The sequence below is a fragment of the Sylvia atricapilla genome, chromosome 2 (genome assembly GCF_009819655.1).
Source record: "Sylvia atricapilla isolate bSylAtr1 chromosome 2, bSylAtr1.pri, whole genome shotgun sequence".
In the NCBI taxonomy this organism is placed as follows: domain Eukaryota; kingdom Metazoa; phylum Chordata; class Aves; order Passeriformes; family Sylviidae; genus Sylvia; species Sylvia atricapilla.
Window position 1 is genome coordinate 82,552,970 of NC_089141.1, and position 23,623 is coordinate 82,576,592.

Consider the following 23,623-nt stretch of genomic DNA (forward strand, 5'->3'; position numbering starts at 1 on the left):
TTTCAGGATAAGATTCCCAGGTTCTCTAAATTTTTCAAGTGTATACTGGGACAAGACTTTCCAAAGAATCTACTTAATGAAGTGGGATTTATCTCATTCTCTAAAACGATCTTTAAGAAAGTGTTCTTGTGTTAAGTGGTGCCATTTACCCTGGGACAGAGATGTCTACCCTATCTCGGACTAAGCATTTCCTTTTGATTGCAGCACAGTCCTGCAGGTATTTTGTGGTCAGTGTATGTTTTGGGCTACCTGCTTGTCAGAATGCTTTCTCATTTACTTTCTATGTTGAAAAGTAGTACCTTCCAACTCCAGGTTTTACTGCATTGCCTTAGGTTCCCTTGGCTCTGTGTGAGGAGATCTGGACCATCCACTGTGGTCCCTCCAATGAGTGTATTTCCAGAATGTCCTTCCCCTGAAACAAGCCTGTCTGCCTTCTTTTGAACAACATAGTTGCTTCAGTCCTGCTTGCAGTGGGCAATGTAGGCATGCCTCTCTGAAGTGGACCATGGACCATCTCCAGTGACATCCTGTTCGGCTGGAAAGCATCTGGCCTAGGTGTATGTTTATACTGGACTGTGGTGTACTTTGGACTCTCAGAAATGCAGCTTTTACAGTACCAAAACATGGCAATGACGTCTGCATTTAGTTTTTTTTTCATTACTCTCAAATCCCTCAGACTTTAAACAAAGGCTTGACCAGGGTCCTTTTCATTACAGTTACATGAAAGTGACTTCTACAGTCAATGGACCTTGGTCCAAACCACCTTCATGAGCTCCTTACTTTGCAGGAAGATTCCACACTGCTTTGTGGCAGCATGGGCAACACTCTTCAGGTCAGCACTGACACCTGTAAAGACACAGGCTACTCCCTTCCATCATGTCTCTGTATGTGCAGAATGTGGCCCCCCAAAAACCCTTTGGTCTCATCTTTATCAGTGCTATTTGCATGGGCAGGACATAACAGCATGGTTTTATAAGAACCAAATCTGAAATCCTCCTTTTTGATCCACAGGAAGGGGGTGAAGTCAGCTATTTTTGTCTTATGAGTTCATGAGCACCAAAAGTAATCCATAGAAATGAGGTGCATCGTAATTCTTAATTCCATGGTAGCAATTGCTTTGCATTACTCCACTGAAGTTATATTTGGATGAACTTGGCTCTGGAGTTTTATGGTCATGTAATATCATAATCCTTAGAAGACTTTTTCTCTATTCTTTGTCTGTCATTAACAAGATCCATCTATAGGATAACAACAACAAAAAACCCTCAATTTTTTTTAGTCTGTTTGAAAATGTGTTTCAGCAAGCAAAACTATTTCTTTCAGCATTTCCCCTGTCCCTCAGTTTCACTTATGTAATAAAAAGTAAAAACAATCAACCAAATCCACCTCTTCCTGAATCTCTGGTCCCAGGATCAGTAGGGAGATTGGTTTGCAATGAGAAGGTGAGTGAGTAAAAAGTGTCTATTGAATCCTTGGTTTGTAGAAAAACAGCAGGAAGATTGCAATTTTATTTCCTGTTAGCTGGAGAAACTGGAAGAGAAGGTATTGTATAGTGAAAAGTCAATATGAGAGTGAAGTTTTGCCTTTAGCCTTAAGGGATTATAAATCTCAATTTTGATTTTTAATTATGTTGATGTATTGCTACTTTTAAAAGACGTTTATGAGATTTAGAATTAGATGTCAAGAAGACATGGTTGCTGTCTAAATAAGTAAAATTTATGTGACAATTTAAAAGCTTCTTTAATTTATGTGACACTTTAAAAGACAAGGGAAAAGACTAAAGAAAAAAAACCCTCAAAAACAATAAAACCACTTTTTTTTTTGTGATCCTAAGACCAATTTTGATCTTTGGCAATTAGAACAAAATGGTATCATCTCTTTAAGAGTCGAACAGACAAAACATAATTTCCACATCATAATTGCCTGTTTGTGTAGGAACCATTCTGATTTTTCATGTCAATCACACAAACATTAGAGAAGAATCCAGGACGGATAGCTGACTTGACAGCAAACTGCCACCTTCATCATTCTCAAGTGATGGTTATCTTGCTTGCTGTCTCAATGATGGCACTTCTGGTCTTCTCATTTTTTATCCACAATGAATGTTTCTGTATTTTGATTCCCCATATGGATCTTGAAATGCTATGACACTGCAGTAAACAAATAATGTGGAAGAAGTTTTAGAGTCTGACTTTGCTAATTGATTCAGTTTGGTTCATTCAGTTTTAAATAGACTCTCAAACATTTATTGCTTTTGTGGAGGCATGTGGCTGTAACACAGCCTAACATGAGCAAACTGTGCAGGGGCATGGAACTGCTGAGACTCTCTTAGCTTAAAGCTCCCTGCTATTGCCTCTACAATATCATAAAACACCATTCAAAGCCCAAAAAGCTCAAAAGAAGCAATAAGCATCTCTAGCAAAACTTTAGGTTGAATGGTAGGAAGTATGAGGCCATATTATGCACAAAAGGCAAATAAGTTATCGTGGAGTTCTGCTGCCCTATTTTAATTTGCTCTTCTGCATTTCCTGGGAAAAAGGTATTTTGCCATGGTAACAGAAGGAAGACTGAAACCTAGTTGTATGACTTAACTTAAAGAGTGTTTGACTTCATTTGAGCAAAAGAGGTGTGTTCAGCAAAAAATTAATTTTTGTGTAGTTTCTGCTGTTAATGAAACATAAAGAGCCTTCACTCATTGTAAGTTTCTCTGTGTTCAAAGTTGTTTAATTTTCTGTTGCTTTGTATTATTCATCATTTCAGTGCTCATTTCTTATGATTTTTCACATTGTCTCGGATTGGTCATGTACTACAATTTTTATTCTACCTTTGACAGACTAAAATCACAGTGCTCCCATGTAGCCACTCAAGTGCTTTTTGCTCTGATAGAACATGCTGTAAACAAGAACCCACCATTATTAATTTTTGTTTCTGAGTGCTCTGTTGAAAGAATTTCGGGGTACTAATTAACTGCTTCACACTTTCCCAGCTGTCAGGCTACACACTAAGCTTAGCACTCGATGAAGAATTTCCAGTGTACTAACCTCCAAAAGCCAAATGTTTCATTTGAGTGCCTGTAACATTCCACAAAGCTGTTGAATTTTGCAAGCAGCTGCCCTTTTCCTAATAGCTAATAATATGATGATGTGGGGTTTATCTTTGTGAGACCTCTTGGGCCAGTTGTGGAAAGATGCCAGTCATATACATGATGGGACCGGACAGCGCTTTCCTCACACAAAGCTCTGTTTAAACAAGGAAAGGTTTTTAATGTCAGATTTTTTAATTTTTATTTTTTTACATTGAAGGGTAAAGCCAACAAGTCAGTCAGATTTTGAAAAGAAATGTGTTGCAAAGAACCAGCCCAGCCACAGTTGAGCAGGAGAGTACGGCTGGGGCTTAAATAGCTGACATGAGGAATAGCTAACCATCTATGATGAAGCAAATAACTCAGATGCTCAACACCTCTCTATGAAGTTTTTCATTGAAAAATTGATCTGTGTGCTTTGCTCCTGGCTGATGTGCGTGTGTGCAGGTGGCAGCTCTGACATACTGAACGATTTACAGAAATCATAACTTCTCATTAGCAGCTGGACAACTTATACCAATAATAAGTTTTCAGTTTTGTCCTGGTTTTTCAGCTGTGAAGATGTGCATAAGTTTTATGTGAGCAAAAACAACGGAGTTTTCATGGACAGTGACTAGGAAGAAGGAAAAGAAAGCGTAGGAAATTTATGTTCCTTACATATAGTACCGCATCAGGTGGACATGCATATAGCCACTGCAGCACAGTTTTTGGGTGGTTAATGGTCTGCATGATAACATAGCAACTTTTCCATGAGCCCAGGCTCTGCAGCTGGAGGGTAGAATAAGATGCGACCTGAAAGTGAAGCCAAACTAGTTGAGAAAGGGAATAATGGAGAGAAATCTAATGTTTGACAGTAAGTTTGGGTCATTGAAACTTAAGGTGTGGACCTCAATGAGCCTGAGGGGGAGCAGGAGCCTATGAACTTTGCAGAGCATAGAGGGAGAGGAAAAAATGTCTTGATTTCATGGTCTAATCAAAAAAGAAGTAATGCTAGTGGGAGTTACTTTATGTTGTTGTTTGGTAGGAAATGGATATACTATTTTCTTCTTTGCTCTGAGTAGTATTAAACATATATCTCCCAGTTCTTGATAAGTGCATGGGTCCACATACATCTGCCAGACACAGTCCATCTGCCAGACTCCAAGACAATATATTCTTTTCTTTCAATGTAATTTTTAAAATTTATAATGAAATATCAATTAAAACAGCAACTATTAATCAGGTATTCTATAAGAAATTTCTTGATAATCAACATTGTTTTGTTTATATACTCTTGATTCTTCTTTCTAATGACTATTATTTTGTTGAAAATATAAGGGCCTGAAGGGAGAGAAGTGTTTGCTGTCTTTAGTGTAATAGCCAGGGTGATGAGGTAAGAGCTTGGTTAGCTTAGCTCATTTCACCAGAATATTTGGCCAAAAAAATTGTCTCATCCTCTGCCCAGACTGCTGGGGAGCTGCTGTCAGAGGAGAAGAGAGGACTTTGAGACAGAAGTGGAAGGAGAAGCATTTATACGGACAAATATCAGTAAAATGCAGAAGCGGCAGGAGTAGTGGAAAATATGAATGGAAACTCTTCCATGCAGCTACCAAGGCACACTGGATGAAGGTGAAATACAGAGTGTGAGCAGGGTGTACTGAGCTATGGATTGAATTAGGTAAAAGCAAGTTATAAGCTGTGGTTATAAGCTAGACTCTGATGCAACCAGTCCCCAGATATATATATACATAAATCTCAGCCCCACCCAAAGCTACAGTTAACAAGAATATGAACTTGTTCAGTCCCAAGCCCTGAAACCAGAAGCCAAGTTAGCAGCCATTACTTGCTCACCGTGAATCTCTTGCACCTGTAATTACTTACAGCTTGGTCTTTCAGACAAAAGCAAGACATGTTAACAAGATACAGATATGGAAGGCTATGATTCCTCATGAAATAAAACAATCTCACCCCACAAGAGGGTACAGAAAGAAGTTTTTCCTTCCTTTTTTTCCTTTCATAGCTTGCTGTTAGGAGCAGATGTTTTAGAGCAGGGTTCTGCTGGCGATAGGAATCTTTCGGTCTGCCTGAAATTTTAAATGTCTCTTTCATTAGAATTAATTAACATCAGAGTGTTTTGTCCTTTTGTGTTAAAAGCACTGGAAATCATTCCTCAGCTGCAGCAAAAATTCCCTGAATAGCAATGGTCATATAGTAAAGAACTGAAGTTCATGTTAAATTGAATGTAGTTGATGGAAAAATAGATTAATGTAGATAGGAGAAATTAGCCAGTGAAGTAAAAAAAAAAAAAAGGGTCACAGTCTGTAGTCTGGAAAATCATATGGCTTTTTAAAAAACCTGCTATACATAAGGAGCTCAAGTGATTTACTCTCTGAAATACAGCAAAAGCTGATAAATGAGTCACTGAAATGCTTACAGACAGTGACAAAGCAGGCTATTCTCTGCTTGATAGGGGCTAATGGGGCTGTAGGGGCAACCTGCAATAATTGTGCTAATGGACCAACAGCACTCAGAGACCACACGGAGTTCTGGCTACAGCAGGTCAGAGCTACGTCAAGGACAGCACCGTGAGCTGGAGCCAGGGCTGTGAGAACTGGATGGGTTCAGATGTAATGCACTCGTGTTTGTTGCTTTCTTTTTATCTTTTTTTTTTCTTTGCATATTTTTCTGTGATTTCTTTTGGACAGGGTGAAATATAAAACAGATTGGCAGCTACAGCCACTCAGTTTTAAAAAGCAGAGCACAAGCTACTGGCTCAGTACTGTGCAAACTAGCATCATTTAGAAATAGCTGTGGAAGGCTGAAGGCTTTGCTCTCACTTCTAGAGCTACTGCCTTCTCTGTACTAGTCAGTAAGGACAGTAAACACAGTCCATCTGCCATTTGCTCCCTGGTATCCTTGGGCAGAGTTTCTGTAAGAACTCCCTTGCCTGAAGTGGAGCTCTGGAGTTTGAAGGCATCTCCCTCAGATGGCCACATTGGCAGTTACATGGTACTCATATGTCTGGCAGGGCTTTGCACTTGATATGTGAGGAGGAAACACTCTTCTTTTGAGGAATTTACTGAAAGGAGTCTAACCCTAAGTACGGTGAATGAATATTTTGCAGTGACTTTTCCTCCCACTCTTGTGGTCTTATGCAATTTATTTTCTCTGCTGCCAAGAAAATAAAAAGGTAAAAGCAGTTTCAAATACTCTTTTGTTTCTAATTTTCCTAGAAATGATAGGAGGAACTCTACCTCCTCAACTGTGTCAATGACATGTGACCTGCAATCCTCTTTAGGAGTCTATTGACAGCTGGTTCAACATGTAAACCTCTTACAGTGAAAAGGATGAACCTGAATTTAATGAATCTGTCTGCTAAAAGGAAGACTAAACCCAAATGAGGGTAACAAGGAATACCCTTCTGTTTTCTCTGATATATCTTTAATTATATAAACTAAAAGAGAAGGGCTATATAGTAATATTATATAAATATGTGGGGTTTTGTTGCATCCATTGGCAGCATATATCTTCTTTTCCAGTTTGCTCTGTGTTGTGTATATTGGGCCTCCTAGTGCTTTTCAGTGCAGGCCAATGGAAAAAAAACAAAACAAAACAAAAAAACCAAAAAAAACCCACCAAAGCTCTACAAAGTGGTGCAATGAAATTTGTGTATTTTAGACATTATTTTTGGGTCACATTCACTTGGCATGTTGTAGTATGTGCCTAAGACTATACCAAATCAGAACTGTAAGAAGTAGTCATGTTTCAGAGTAAAAACTTTGAACATCAGTATTTGGAAAACTAGTGGTTTTAACCATAAATAAAATGACAACCAGCAGTCCTGACAAACCTGTTCCTAGTTAAATGGAAGTATTGAAGAAGATTACATAGGTTGAAATATTCCAACTTGGCTATTTTGACAGACTGTCCTTGGCAGAAGAGAATGATAAATTGCCATAAGGATTTATATGTATGGAAATTGTACTAGTCATACTTTTGAATCTATTTCTCTGTGGACAAAAGCTGATACAGCTACACTGATGTCTACCTGTCATGCTTTCTTTCAGCTGGAAGTCTGATGTTTGTGAGGCAGGACACACAAGAACTTTACATCAAAAGCAATTAACAAATGTACCAATCTATTTACAATTTGGAGTATGACCGATCATTTAATTTTCTTGATATGCCACTCCAAAAATGCTTTAGGCTCAAGCAGATAGGTTGGTGAACAGAGAATTCTGGGCCTTCATACTTCCTAAACTCTCTGTGAACCTGAAAAGATTTAGATCATAGGTATAATACTTTGAGATCATCTAAATTAAGTATTGACACTGGCTTTCTTATATGTAATGGAATTTGTTTACTTGGATGCAAAATTAATTATCTGGATCTTATCTGTGCTGCGTCTGTATCTCTTCAGGAATGGGGTCTTCAGTGTATCCTGATCTGTATCACATTTAACCTTCATTAACAATAAAGTTGCAAGTAGGAGCATACTTTGTCCTATTGTAATTACAGCATGTGGTTATTTATTAAAAAGATTAATATATAAACAGGAAAAATAATTCAGAGCTAACACTGTAGCCATACCTCTTGTGATGAATAAAAAATGTTGTTAGGTCTTTGATTAGAAAATATGTACTCTTTTTAAAATTTGTCTACATGCTTTTGTCTTAGGTAAAATCTTTTAGCTCTGCCATGTGTCATGTTATTTTTTTTCTTCATCCCACACTTTTTCCTAATGCTACTGGAGGAAATAATTACTGTAGCTTCAGTTCTTCCATTAGTCTAACTAATTTTAATATTCCATAATCTTAAAATAGTACAAAGTGATTTTTTCTCTGTGGCAACATGCTATGGACCTCTACTTCTCATAAACATTTTTTATTTGTTTGTTTTTAAAACATTTCTTTTAAATTATAACTTATTTCTGAATGCCGTGACTCAAATGGATTACATCATTTGCGCTCTAAACTGTTATTTTTGTGTAGTGGAAAAAACATTATTCTGTGTTGTTTCTTGAGGTGCAGAAGGGCTGCCTCCCCATTAACTTTTAGTGACAATGTCTGATTATGGGCACTTTATTGTGTTGGTTTGTTTGCTGTTTAGTTTTGTTAGTTTATTTATTGCTCTGCTGCCAAGAGTATCCACTTAGTTGGCTCCTTTGCATTTCCATTTTGTCAGAATATCCTTTGGTTTTCCTGCTATATCACACTATATACATAATTTCTTTTTGCAAATTGCCTGTGCAGATGGTATTAAAAAGAGAGTTGTTGATGCAGTGACTGTTGACAACGATTTCTGGAGTTGTTTTATTGAAAAAAATATATGCAAGAACTGTGTTTGTTAACACTTTTTCTTACATTTCAAGCTTTTCTTATTTGGAGGTGCTGTTGGTTCAAGAGCACTAAACCTGTTTGATCCATTTGAGTTGATAATCAGATAGCTGCACAACTGTCTGGTTGAACACATGGCGAATAACAAGAACTGCTTTTTTAACATTTGAATAGTGGTTTCAGTTTGTTGTTTTAAGAATGCTACCAAGTGTTTTTGGTTGAAAAATTAATAGGCTATGCAGGCACTCTATCTGCTTGAGGAATCAAAACACCTGTAAAATTTCTTCTGTCTTTAACCGTCTGTATCAGCTCTGCTCCACTGCTGGTACAGAAACTGTTAACATAGGACAGCCATGTCAGCATAGGCTTACCCCTTTTCTGCAGATAATCCCATGATGAAGAATTCTCTTTTTAAATCAGGGACACTGACACTTTCCCTTTTCTATTTTCTTTTTCTTTGGGAGCAGCAGAATGAAGTTTTATTTATGCAATCTCATTTCTGTGTGGCCAGAAATTTTCATGTGTTTGTCAAGAGTTATTGTCCTATCAATTTTTTTTTGATGATCAGTGTTCCAGGATTTATTTAGCTTTGGGATGGTGCTAACTTTTTAAACATACATAAAAAATATTATGGAATATCTCATGAAGAATATGCTATTTCAGGAAGAACATAGGAGGAAGTCACCTCTGTGAGACTATGAAGTAACCAAAGTTACTTTATTCTGCATAGAGTTGAAGGGAATGCAGTGTCTGAGAGAAAAGAGCCTGGCATCTCTGTGACAGAGAGGGAAAAGTGTGTTAAGAAATATGATGGACAGTTGAATTATATTGCTGGAACAAAGGCATCTGCTGTGTAGGAAGAGGAATTTCCTTCTGAATCCTGAGAGGTGTGATTCTGGTTTTTGGTTTTTCAGTGCACAGCAGCATGTTCTTACCTGGAGAAGGATTAGAGTTTAAACCAGGAGGAAGGGAAGCTGAAATTACTATTAAGCAAGGGAAGCTTTTTTTTTCTTCCCTCTTGTGGTCAGTTACCCCACTTTAGGGGGAACTTGCTGAATATAATTTGCATGCTACTCTGCATAAAACTATCAAATGTTTAGAGTTTCTTTGGGATGTATTTTTTATAATCCTTGGTTTATCTTTGATTTCTTTGGTAGTCATTTTTCTTCCCCCCTATTTTTTCACTTTGAGAATTTCAGTTGAATGTTTTTATGGACTCTGATCTTATATTTTAAATTTATCTCCCCTTGGTCAGCAATGAATCAAACAGTCTGTGTTTCAAAGCTGCTTGTTAATACAGATTAGAAGCTCCTTCTCTGACATTGTAGCCATGAGGGTCTGGATCTCTGAGGCCTTTTAAGGCAGAAAAAGATGTCTGGTAGGAAACCAGAACTAAGGCTATGGAATGAATTTCCTGAGGCTTGTAAAAGGTGTATGTTAATATGTAACAGTGATCTAAGTGAACAGCTATTGCAGGGAAGAGCACCATTTTCCTGACATAAAACTGTATTTGCTCTTGAATGTTTTCACTGAATATTATCTAAATATAGCAGAAAATATTTTATTGTTATGAGCTGCCTTTTTATTCTGTTTGGATTTTTTAATTTGTTCCTCTGGGATTTTCAATGTTTTAAAAGTTTTTGGCTCTGATATAACTCAAGGTGGAATGCAAATGATCAGTTATGTGGAATTATTCTGTTTTGGAAGTTACTAGTTAGGAAGTTATACAGAAGTTGGGAAGGGCTTGTTTGATTTTTTTTTTTTATACTTAATCAACACTGAATAACTTTTTGATGAAAACTCTTCCAAATGAAAAAGAGACTTTAAGACTTTGCTCTAAGAGCAAATAAAATGTACATAAAACAGTACTTTTCATTACACTGTAATATGGACATCACTTCTATAAAGCTGGTATATTATTCAGTGAAAAAGTGTTTTTGTTAACCTCAGAGTTAATTCCCCAGGTTCCTTGTATAGAAAATATGGGAGATGTGGCGGATGAAAATGATTTGAAGAGATCTCTCTTGTCCCAGTAGCTGTGATGATCCTAAACCAGACTTCCAGATGGCAAAGCCATATGAATAACCTCAGTGTCTTATGCTCAGATAGAACCTGAAAAGAAATTCTTAGTACCTTCATTGTAATTAAAACAATTAAAAAAAAGTAAATATAATGAAAAGACTTCCAAGTGAAAAAAAAATCCATTATTTTATCAACTTTATAGTGTTATTTTGAAACATGACAGCTATATCACACATTAGGAAGTATTTATCTGCAAATTTTACTGCTGTTTCTCCTTTGTCTGCTTGGTCTCATGCTCTAGCTTTGAAGCAAATTTTAGCATTTTTGCTACGTCCAGTCAACTGAGATAAGAATCTACATAAAGGCTACATAAATTGTTCTGGTTATATTGTGATACCTGACTGCTTAACAGATATGAGTATGCTTGAACTTGCCGTGTTTCATTTTATTGTGACTAAAGGAAAAAATACTAGTTCCCATCAAGCTTACAATACTTTGGATCCATCATGTGGGTTTTTTGAAACAAAACTTAATTTGATGACAATTTGGTATTATTTAAGCTGTGTGGTGGCCTACCTCTGTAACCCCTCTCCAGGCACAGAAATCAGCCACATTTTCTCATGGTGGTAATAAGTGCTTTTTTTGGTAGCTGTCTGGCTTTTTTATTTCTTTTTTTTTTAACTCTAAGGAGTAGATACACTTTTTTTAGTGACAAAATCATTTTTATCTGAAAGTTATGGTTATAAGTAATCTTATATCCAGATTCTTGGAATAAAACATGTGGAACAACAATTTTCAAAGAAATGCTTAAAAAAGGAAAAACAACCCCCAACTTTTTCATTACTTGATCTCTAAGTATAGCTAGCTAAATAATTTTTCAGTCTCCAAAACTGGGGTGTGTGACATAAGGATATATGAAAAGCCAGAAGAATCAATGCATGTCATGGCTTGTCAGTACATTGCTTGGATTAAGGAAAATTTTATTAAAATAATCCTGCCTCACTGTTGTGTATGAAGAAGTTCCTTCATCTAGGAAGTAGCCAGTAATCTTGTTTTAATAGTGCTTCCTTTTCTTGCATAATTCTTGAATTCAGCTGCTCTCTAAGTAAATCTTCATGCTTTAACATATGTTCCCTCAAACTTTTGAGACTACAACATTCTATCACTTCAGTGCTTGACAAATAACAACGTTCACTAGACATGGTAACATAGTCTAGTTGTGTCTCAGACCTACTCTTCTGTTCATATTTCCATTATCCAAGTGCCTTATATTGCATCTTCAAGAGAGTCTGGTCAGATATAAAGTTAAAGAATTAAGTTGTGACCACTTTCTCAATGTTTGAGATTTTTCAAATTCCCTGTGGTCTAGAAAAAAGGTGTGATTCCCCCTTTATTTGCCATAAGTTCAGTTAGCAGCAGAGCTGGTGAAGCTAAAAGCCCAGTGTGAATGTCAAGGCAAAATGCTGCCATTTAAAAACCAAACCTACAGAATATATTAAAGGGTCACAAGTGCAGTCATGCTTTAAGTGTTCTTGATAAATTGCTTCCCTATTGCAGACTCATTTTTCAGTATACCCTGCGGGATTTGCAGATAATACCTCTTAACAGGTTGTCAGTGTAATCCATAGGGAAACTGGGGGTTTGAAATTTGGACCACCACCTATACTGGCTCCTGATGCCTCTTCCAAATATGCAGCTTTCTGGCAGTCACTAACAGCTAAACACTTTTGGCAGCATCTGCCCCTGAAATTTATTTTCTCCTTCAGACTGTCTGCAGTTTTCCATGTGGTCTCCTGTAGTTCTCCAATTTTCTTTGCTGAAGCAGAAAATTTAGAGGAGGAAACAGCAGATATGCTTTTCAGTACAGCTTTTCACTCCTTTAAATGGTAGGGTTTTTGACCTGCAGTATCACTGTGGTCCTGCTGGATGCTCATGAAATCAGGGTTGACCTGTGTCCCCATCCCCGCCCTGTCCCTGCTTCTTTTGTTGGGTGCTGTGGGACAGGCTCTGGTTGGAAAGATCATGGCCTGGCCAGATCCATGGCCACTCTCTGCTCCTGGGTCCCTCTCACAGGGTAGATGGACCACACAGTACCCTGGCATGGGAGCAGAAAATGTGTGGAGAACAGTCCCTCTGAGGTAGTCAGAAATGCTTCATGGCAGCTTAAGTGTTAATTCCTTTCTTTTATCTTCACCCACTAGAGTGAGGTTCTGGTCTGTGTACTACCCCTGAAAATCTTCTTGATGGAGACCTTTCCTGCAGAGGCAGGTAAAGACTCCTGAGGTAAAAAATTATTAAATTGTGGAGATATCAATTTTTTTTTCAGAGAAGCACAATAACCCTACAAAGGCCAATTTGATTTTAAAACAGGAATAACAGGAAGCACTCTATTTTCCAGGCTATTTTTGAACTTAAAATTGCCCTTGCAGAACATGTTCACTTTCCAAATACAGCAGAAATGAATGACACAAGCACATTGTGCGTGCCTATCTAAAGAACCATTTCCATCTAGGAGAAGCTCAGCACACATTTATCTACACATTTCTTAAGCATGTTCTTTAGTTGCCTGGGGTCTTGGCATGGCGTATGTTTCTCAGTTTGGGATAATAGAATAATTTAGGGTGAAAAAGACCTTTAAGGTTATCAAGTCCAACTGTCTTTCAGCACTACCAAGTATACTGCTAAACCCTGGTCCTAAGCACCACATCTACACTGTGGTTACCTGCTGGTAGCTCAACACTTCTCTGACCAGTCAGTTCCAATGCTTGGTAACCTTTTCTGTGAAAAAAAAATTTCCAAACAGCCAATCTGGACCATCTCTGAAACAACTTGACTCCATTCCCTCATGTCCTGTCACTTGTTTTCTGGGAGAAGAGATGGATGCCCACCTCACTACAACCTCCCTTCAGGCAGGGAGAGATAAGGTCTTCCCTGACCCTTCCATCTCCTTTTCTGCAGACTAAACAACTCCAGTTCTCTCAGCTGAAGAGCTCTTCATAAGATTTGTGCTCCAGACCCTTCACCACCCTATTTACTCTTTGGACACACTCCAGCACCTCAATGTCTTTCAAAATGAGACCGGCCAGTTGGCTGTACTTCTCAGAGTGTTGTGCAATGACATAGTGCCAGCCCTTCAGGATCCTGTCTAATAGAAAATAAGAAAAACAAAATAGAAAAAGAGTAAATATTAAATTTAAATATTAAATTGTATTAATGTTTTAGTTGCTCATTTTTCTGACATCTTAATGGATGGTGCATGGATTGAAAGGGTCTGAAGGTTATTTGTTGATTTGGTGAAGGTACATGAAGCAGTCATCAGGAAATTTCTGGAAACTATTTAGGGGTGTGATCTCTCAAGTCTTTGATCCTTCCCTTTACTCTGAGTGTATCAGCTGGCCATACTTGATTTGTGATGGGTAGTCATAACAATTTCCCCATGCTGTGCTGCCTCTGAGGAGGCATCATCAGGAGGGAAATCATCACGGAGGGTTGTGTCTCTGTGTGGGCACATGTATATCATAAAGTTGTCAGATGTATGTATACAGCTGCTTAGTGCTCAGTAAAGATAAAGGTTTAAGAGCTGAATGCTCTGATGTTGGTCAGAACAGTTTGAACCACGTAACTGCCTCCCAAAAAGTGGACTTTTTCAGAAACTCACAAATACAAAGTCTGGTGGAAGAATGTGTTTTAAGGGAAGTCAGATGGTCTGGGACTGTCTTTCTTTGTGGTGGTGGTTTTCTTTGTGTTTTTTTTTCCCTCTGTTTTTTTAAATTTATTTCTGCATTATGCTTGTTTACAGTAATGATAAGAGTAATTAGTTCAGTATATATTATTTGTATAAATGTTTTCTATTTAGGGAAAATGAAGCTTCTGAAATTAGACTTTATTCTAAAAGAATGTAGTAATGATAAATGAAATTCATACTGTTGTGGCTACTCTCCTTCATGATTAATTATATTTCATAGTTTTGCTCTGGACTTCTCTTCTAGGAAACTGCTTAGTTGTTGTATTTGTTAGAAACTTTTGGCTCAGTAGTATTCTTGAACTTTTGTTTAAGAGGCAACCTCATGCTTATAATGGTTTGAGTTTAGAATTAGATTACTAATTCAGGGAAGCATGTTAACTCTTTTATCCCCTGAAGAGATTCTGCTTTTAACTTTTTATATAGTAAAATTTTTAATAAGTTATGGTAAAAACTGTTGATTTTTTTGCATAATATATATGCTTCTATATTTGTCTCTTCTTTAATGCTGACCAAATCTTTCCTGTGGAAGTGAGAATTATTGCTTTCTCTTTTCAGAGAAATAGCTTCTGAACTGATAGTTGTGTGCATGGCATAACATATAGGAGATGAAACATTATATTAGCTGATATTTAAATGTGTTCTTTTTATTATAAGGAATGAATACATTGTATGCCATGATTAATCTTTTCAGTATAATGCTAAATAATAGGTTCCAGTCAGATCTAGTGATTGTTTTAAGTGCTTGCAGCTTAACTAGGATGAGTATGGTCTTCTCAGCTTTCTCAGGCTTTTGTAGGATGTTTATTTCTTTTGGTGTCCTTTGTTTTAGTGCATTTGGGATTGAAAGGTTGCTTATGGCTGAACCTTAGGGCCCACCACAGAGTGCTTCTTTCCTTTTGTTTAAAATTGCAGGTGTAAACACCATTAGGAAATGCCTGAAAATGTGGTCAGAGTGCAGATCTAGTTCTTGGTGGCAGGAAGGTATCACCTTTAGGTAATGGGAAGCTGTAGGTGAAAACCACAGGCCTTTTCAGCCACCTGCTCTCACTAATCTTCTGAGGAGTCATCAACTCAGCAGTGGGAGCAGCTGGAGTCTCCCACATCTCTCCCTTTTGTATCTTGCTCTCATGGTTCCTCTCTAGAGGGTCAGTTTGACCAACTCAAACTATTCTATGATTCACATATTTGATGTAGAAAATGCTAATGATTTTTGAATCTGTGGGAGAAGAATTGGGAACACTAGTGGTGTCCAGCTTACCAGATCCTTGCCTGCACATAGTAGAAATCTACAGTGGTCTTCTCATCTTGTGAACAGGCCTACCCACAAGGGGTTAATGAGCTCACCTGGTGATTAGCCTCTTGGCAATGTTGCTGAATTGCTCAATAGAGGTGGATTGCACTCCATTCCAGCATGTGGATATAAGTGAAGTTTCGCTATTTGATCAGGAAGAAACATTCCAAGTGCGACCTCAGCCCAGGTTTTGAAATGTGTTATATTTTGATTTGTTTCTTATTTACACAGTGTCCTAATTACCAGCTACTTGCAGGGTTGAGGAGCACCAAGAATGATGCTAAGATGGTTTTTGAGCACTGCAGACTTCTTCCTCTACCAGCAAGGGTCTTTGAGCCTTCCAGGGTTTTGGTTGCAGATGATCTTTTATCTTTGGATTAAGTGGACGATCAAATTGCACCTCCAGCATTTCTGCAGAAGTATGAGTGGCACAGAGGGGTTTGCACTAGGCTCTCTATTCAAGGATGACTTTTGTTTTTAATGACTTTTTGTTTTAATCCATGCTATTTTTTAAATGATGTTTTTACAACCTCTCTTTCTGGAGCTTTCAGCCTTCAAGATTCCTTTATGCCCTAATTAGCTTTATTGTCTATATTACTCTCATTCTCTAATTAGAGCAATCACATCATGGGGGAGTTGAGGCTCTTCTGCTTTTTCTCTAATTATTTTTGTTTTGTCAAGCCTGGCTGTTTCCTGCTGTTTATTCTTGTCCTTGTGTTTTTATTCTCTGCAAATTGTTGTTGTCATGTACTAATTGTTTTTACTTTATCTGAAAACCTTTTCCATTTTTACTGTCTTCGTCATTCTTGGCCATCTGTTCAGCTCCACAGTTCCATTTAAAAGTGACAGGACCTTTACAAGCAAGTGGGGATAACAAAGTGTAAGAAGAAAGTAAAGGTGATCGCTAAGTGAAGGTGATATCTTTAATTAGCATTCTGGATTCTTCAGCTCAGGTTCTGTCACTTAAGCCACCTTCCACCTGATCTTTATACTCCCTTTCTTGCTGCCATTCTTGTGGTTGCTTTGCCCTTCAGCGCTTTTTGCAAACTGGTTATTCACAGTAGTGGTGAAGAGCTGCTGAGGTGTGGATTGTCAGTGGATGATATGCCTGTGTAACATGAATCAATGTTGGTGTCAATCCCTAACCATGACAATAAAATGGAACTTTTTATAGAAAGTATCTGGTTACTAGTCTCAGAATATACACATTAGGAGGAAAAGAACAAGAGGAAGTGCAGAAAGGTTAATAGCATGCACAAGCTGAGGAAAGATCAGAACAGGATATATCATATATCTTTTGAAGCCTTTTTTTTCCTGCGGAACAAGTGACATTGTTGGGTTTAAAAGTAGAAACAGCAAAGTGGTCTTTTCATGAGTCAAATTTCTGAATGCACACATTCAAGGTCCACTATCAGAATTGTTATACAAATTGCCCCCTTTGGATGGATATTTTGAGTATAGTGGGATGCTGGGATTAGCCAGGAGTGTATCAGCAACACATGGTGAGCACACATTTAAAAGTAGTGTCCTTGCTATCCCTATGGATTCCATTTTATAAAAGCTCTAGGTAGCCTTTTACATCGAAAGCCATGATGAGAATAGAAGAGCACTTGCTTCAAAATGCCAGCTTCTCCACTTAGACTTTCTTTCATGTGAATGATATTCTCCTGCTTAGAAAGGAAGCACTTTGATAGCTACAGAGTATGCAATCATCTCTTCACAGATGAAGTGCCAGTGCAATGTAGCACCTGAGTTGTAATCTGCCCAATATTTGACCTGAGGTACTGGGTAATTGAATCTGTCTAACTCATTCACTTCCTTCAGTTGAGACTGAAAATACGTGGTTTACAGGAGAGTTTGAGTGAGCATTGTGGCCACTCATGATTGAAATAACCATATCCATTTGCTCTGCACCTAGCACATCTTCTAACTGAAAACACTACTGAACAAACAAGCCAAAGCAGTACCTGGAGGTTTTAATTTCACAAAGTCAAATTTCAGACATAGCTCTACAAATTGCAAGAAACTTCGCTGTCTTCCATTGTGTTATAAAGTCAAATAGGCAAATCCTTATTTTTGGGCTGTCCTTTTATTTAGAAGATTGAATAACCAGTCACTGTTGTGTATTTATTTAGAAATCTATGGTTTCATCATTTCTTTTCCCTCAGAGTCCAGCAATAGTGGAAGAAATTTTGGGTTTCCTCTAAGTGGATTTCCTCTGGGTGTATTGAGATCTGCATTTTGACTGCATGTCTAGCATATTTCTTCAAGAATTTCTAGTGGTGGAGGGCTACAGTTTTGAAAGAAATAAATCTGAGCATACCTGAATAATGTTAATTTTGATTGGTAATGTCTCTGAAAGAGCCTGGTCATGGGAAAAGGTTCTAAAATGGCTCAATTATTTAGTCTCTCCCAGAAGCCTGCCCCAAAGCCAGACTTCTATGATTGTGATTGATTGTCTTCAGCTGCTTCTTAAGTTTGGGGGTTTATAATTCAGCAAAAAGCTCCTTCACAATGCCAAGCTGCAATATGGCAAGAAGTAGCTTACGGTCTTTTTAGTTATCTGCAATACCAGGACCAAGCTTGGCAGAAACCATTTGGAAGGCATTGTGCTGCAGAAATTAAGTACTTGTATTCAGATTTTCTTCCCTAATACCAAGAGTGCCAATGTTACTGTAGAGATTAGTGGATTTGTAGACAGTGATCCATGTATCAAATAACATTTATGGGAAATAAATTCTTCTATTATCTCATATTTTATGAAGTGTGTTAGTGTAAACTTATATGAATGAGTCCCCTGTGAGTATAAGGAAGTAACTACTATGACTAGTTCAAAGTTAATTAATGAAAGCCCTAATTAAGGTTAACACCATTCTTAAAGAGTATTTAACTAATTAGATGGCGTTGTAGCAAAATATTCTGTAGATCTGTAGTGAATCATTTTACTTCAGACTTACTATTCTGTTTTTTTCCTCTCTCCAAAGATATCACTTTAATTTTTCAAAATTATTCAGCTCGAGATCAAAACCTTCTGTTTTTACAGAGAAGACACCACTACTGAAGGTTTCCTCAGAGGAAAATGGGTGAGTTACTTTCATTTTTCTCAAAATATTTTTCCTAAGTTCCCTTCTATTTAATTGCACGTGGTTCTTTCTTACATCCTAACACCAAATCTGCTGGGAAATAAAGTGAATAGCAGGGGCCATAAGCAGAGAATTACTCTGGAGGACCCTGGTAGCAGAGAAGGGGCTGAAAAAAGGGAAGAGAAGAATGTAAGGTGTGAGGTCAGGCTGATTAGAGAGCCCTTAGCATAGACAGTTGCTGGTTCTGTGTTCTTATTTTCTCCATGTGCTATCACTTAAAGGGCACTGAAAGACACAGCAGAACTATAGGGAAGGTCCTGATGATGGAGCTTACATACCAAATACTGAAGTACATCTGCCTGGTGTATCAGAGAACTGGTGCTCTCAGGTGCACCTAAATGTCATGGGAGTCTTTGTTCTTGGTCCCCAGCTGTGTCACCAAGGAGAGCTTGGTCTGTACTGAATAAGCCTTTTTCTATGAATTTTTCCATAAGTATCTCTCAGAATGAACGTAAGGTTCTGCAAGGACAGTTGCATCTACTACTTGTTGAACTAAAACTCTGTTTTGTTTTGTTATGTTTACTGGAAATGTGTGACAGGTTGCAGTGTATGGCTCTTCATAATCCAGATTTTACCACAGATGATGATTCATGGGACAACAGCTCTGCAGAATTTGAGCAAAGGTTTCAGCTGGAAAGTGAAATGACAAGTTTTTCCAGATCTGCTTCTTCTGAGAAATATGAAATCTTGGACAACCTTCATGTCAAGTTCAATTTATCAAAGATGAGGTCTGAATTCAAACAATTTTTTTTTTAAATTTCTGCATGTATTTGTTTTTATGCATAGATCTCTAGAAAATTATTTATTTATACAAATTAATAAAATAGAACTTCGTATTTAGACTGTATCTTGCCATTGATAGTTTGAAATTGATTACAGACTTTCCATAATGATCAACAGTCCCTTGTTCTAACAAGAAACAGTCATAACACCTATTCTAAATTTGTAATTAGATACCTTCTATATTGCTTTTAACACTTCTTTGAAACCATTTTTAAAAGCTCTGTGGTTGATTCCACAGCATTTTTTCCCTCAGTGTTTTGTTGATTCCCTTTAATTAAAAAATATATGTAAAAGTTCTTCTGTAGTCATTACAGCAGCTTTTCACATATACACAAAGCAAAATATAACTGAGCATTTTTGCATCTTGGACAGCATTAATATATTTCAATATTTTTACCCCAAAGTAGTCTTTTACATCATTTAGGCAGGGAGGAAATTGAATCTGTTAATATATTAAAAAAGAGCAATATGATAAGAGCTTAACTTCAGATTTTCTCAGAATATTTTTGCTCGGTATTCAACTAGCAAAACCTTTAATCTTGGATACTAATTCCTTCTTCCCTTTCCGGAGGTTCAATGCTTTTTCTAGTTTGTTTTGGTGTCGTAGACAGCTCTGCAGGGTTTTCATGGAGCCCAGCACTGCAGGTCCACATCTCCTTTGTGATCTGCCACGCCTATCCAGCGCAATGTTGGTGCATCTTTTCCCAGTCTGTATGTTGTCTTAGCTCATCAATTCACAATTGTTTTCTTCTCATTGTGCATATGGTATTGTGCTCTCCTGCTCTGCTGCTGAACAAATGGAGCAGAATTCCAATTACTGCAATTAGTGCAATGTGAACACATGCAAAGGAATTTAGCTGGTGTTTTTCTTCATATTTGTGGTAGATTTCCCTAGTGTTTGACGGAACAAAGGTATCAATTGGGATTGTGAAATCCATTGTTTCCAGGTTTATAATCTCGGGAGGAGCATGTTTTTCTGGCAGAACTTCCCTTGAAATATTTTCACTGCTATAGTGCAAACTGTACATTTGGGATCAGCTCCTTGGCTGCTGTAAATCAGCATAACACTGCTGAGATAGCAAATGAGGCTAAACTGCCCAACACCATATGCAGATCAGAAATCATTAGATTTATACTCCAATCATTTCCAGCTGAAGTCAGATAGGATTGGAGTGCTGGAGGCATAGATCAGCATAGGATTTGGCACAGGGTTTGTACTTGCATGGCTGTGCCAGATTAGCGCTGTAGGAAGAGACAGATTGCAAACCATGGGTGAGTCAAAAGCTGATCACGTTTCAAATGTAAGCTGTTAAAATTGCTGCTTCCCTAATACAAAATGCCATGAAAACAAACAGACAGGAGAAAAAGACCCTTCTAAATTTTCTATTTATTAAAACCATTTCCAAAACCTTGTTTTTATTTCATCTTACCAGCTCCTTTGGATGAGCTTCTATTATTTACAAACAAGTGGTTATCAATTTATAAATGTTAATTATTATTTTATTTCACTTGTGTCTTGAGATCAAGGATTTTTTAAATAATAACTTTAAGTATTATTATAAATTGTAAGTCTAAAATGCAAACAAAAATATAAAGTACGTTTAAATTAAACCACCCTGGATTATGATTTATTAATTAATAACATAATAAATTCTCAAAATTACAGACTGAAACTGTAATGTAGAGATGGGCAGAATTGACAAGCAGAATAGAGGATCTATGAATAAGCTGGCACTAAGTATTTTCCATAAATTACATAATACCAAAAGAAGTTATCAGTAATGAAGTGCTGATAATGGCTTATTCATCATTCTTTCTTTGCATGCCTGTATTACTTTTTCTCTCTCCCTGCCATCTTGCTTTTCAGTAGGGCAGGGCTATTTGGAATTTCTAGAAGCCACCTAACTGGCTTTTTTCTCCTCTTCCTCTGCCTTCTCTAGATTTTCATGCTCTGCAAACTTTGGGTAAAGTTGTTACCACTTGTATTTAATTGAGGACTGTAGCCCCTTTGTATTAGTTTATGGCAATGCATTTTTATTAGCTGCTGGTTTTTATTAGCTGCTGTTTGGAAAATTCTAAAGTGGGGGGAAACTTTGGGAAACAATGGGAAAAAATGGGTCTACAGTAATTTATGTTGCTTTTTTTCAATTAATTGATTTAGGGATTTATTTACACTCTGATTAAAAGTGATTTCCATCATTCTTCAGTTTATTCTGCTTTGATATTTTGTCCTGTAGCATCTGTCAGTGCAGCTTTTTATTGCATTTTTCCTTTTTCAACTAATTATCCTGGTAACTTGAAATGTTTTCCTTCTTGCTTGTCATCAAGTTTAAATCAAGCCCTGCATTTGTCATTCTGTCAGAAAAACATGGTTTGAATGTTTACTTTTAAAAAAAATAGGATAAGAATATTGATGCTTTCAAAATGAAAATATTTAACAAGGTCAAATCAACAGAAAGGCTTCTGTAAATTAAGGTATCAGTATAACATATTGATGGGCAGTCAGAAAAAAAAAATTAGTTGAGTCGTCTTTTGAGTAAGATTAAGAAATGATAATTTAAAATGCTAAATCTCAATATTTCTTTCTCAAGACCATGCATTTTCAATATCCATCTTTTAATTTAGTTATTCTTGCCCAAGCCCTCAGTAGTAAGCTTGGACAATTCAGAATATTTTATGGCATCTCATTTCCAGAACAGGGCATTCCTTCAATGGGCACAGAGGTGCTATGGAAAAAAAAATTGGTTTTGTTAGTAGATTTATGCTCGTGAAGTATATTTGATTTTAAAAGATACTGTTAAACCCAGAAGATTCTTAAAACTTGTTCTTTTCTTCAAACTGCTTTTTGTAATACTTTTTTGGGTGTATATTGTAAGTCCAGTTCTGAGGAAGTCACTCATAACACCATCTGCAACAAGCCGTGCTTTCAGCACAGCCATGCCACCTCCCTGTGGCGGCAGTGCTCCTTTGCCTCTCTGGGAGAGACAAGAATGAGCTGAGGGGGTCTGGGTCTCCGGGGGTCAGCAGCAATAGTGGACAAGTGGTTCCAGGATCCAGCACCAACTCATTCTGCAGCCTTCCCTTAGATTTTCCAAGGGGCAAATCCTCCTTCCTGTGCATTGGGATCCATCTGGCAGCACAGCTGGTGCAGGAGCCTTCGTAGTCACCAAGGCTTCCCAAACTCTTGCTGACCTTGCTTTGTGCTGTCTGTACTCTGAGGTGATATGCTATCACCTATAAGTGCTTACCATGATGTTTCTGAAATGTCAGAGCTGTTAAGAGAATAGAAAAAGTTGTTTTAAACTAGCCAGATAATAAATACATGTTTCCTTGTTTTTCAGATGCTGTCTAAAATTCCTGAAAGTTTCAGGCCTCTTTATCTTTGTAGTTGTCTGCTCTGTAAGTATTGAATTTATAGTCCTCCCCTGGCCCAATTTCTTTAAAATTAGTTCAAAATGAGCTATGCTATTTTCTCTTAGTGCACTAAATGTCTCAAGGCAAAAATGACAATGCTGTGCAGGGCTTCATGCACAATCAGACTCCTATTTTGTGCACTAATGTGCACCAAATCTCAGGACAATGTGGTTGGGTGAGCAGTTGAGTTGGAGAAAGAGGCACCTTAACCCCAAATTTGTAGCTCACTTAAGGATGTTTGTTGGATTTAGGGTGGATCTTTTGGTCCTGACACCTGAGGAATGCTCATAGGGAAAGCTGTGCTGGGGAGGATGCTCCAGCAGCGGCAGTGCTTCACAGTGTCAAAGGCAGAGCTGATGGGAAGGTTGGCATCTCATTCGGGTGACCAAAGTGCTGCCCTCCCTTAAAAAAAATCTTCAAAACCAGCAAAATCTTAGACTGAAAGTGTAGAGAAAAATGTGAAAAATTTGGAGTTTGTTATTTTAGCGGCTGTGAGGAACTCCTTTTTGGGTTTGCAGGGCTTCTGTGCTGGGAAGAAAACAGATGACACTCTGCATTTCCTCAGGTATGGGTGTTGCTTTCCAGACAGATCATGAAGATTACAACTTTGTCCTAAGAGGTGCTTCAAAAAAATGCATAAAATATGTGACTTTGGCTGCAAGTTAACAGAAGGAATATTACTTACCCTTGTTAAGTATCCCAGAGATGCTTTTCAGCTGTGGTGGAATTATACCTAAAAATACTGAAGCAATCTCACAGCTGAATGTGCAATTTGACAGTCTTTTTTAAGTATTTGAGAAAAGTTTAGCATATATTTTGCATTTTTTG

At 37.5% G+C, this 23,623-nt stretch overlaps 1 protein-coding gene across 1 annotated transcript in view; it reads left to right on the top strand.

Annotated features, from left to right (window-relative positions):
- The window catches only part of OCA2 (OCA2 melanosomal transmembrane protein), a 160,142-nt gene that overhangs the window by 2,628 nt on the left and 133,891 nt on the right, over nucleotides 1–23,623 (top strand). The window contains exons 2-4 of the mRNA XM_066313584.1: nucleotides 18,440–18,538; nucleotides 19,138–19,326; nucleotides 22,723–22,780. Of these exons, the coding sequence (XP_066169681.1) occupies nucleotides 18,440–18,538; nucleotides 19,138–19,326; nucleotides 22,723–22,780 (346 nt within the window). The remainder of the gene's footprint in view (nucleotides 1–18,439; nucleotides 18,539–19,137; nucleotides 19,327–22,722; nucleotides 22,781–23,623) is intronic.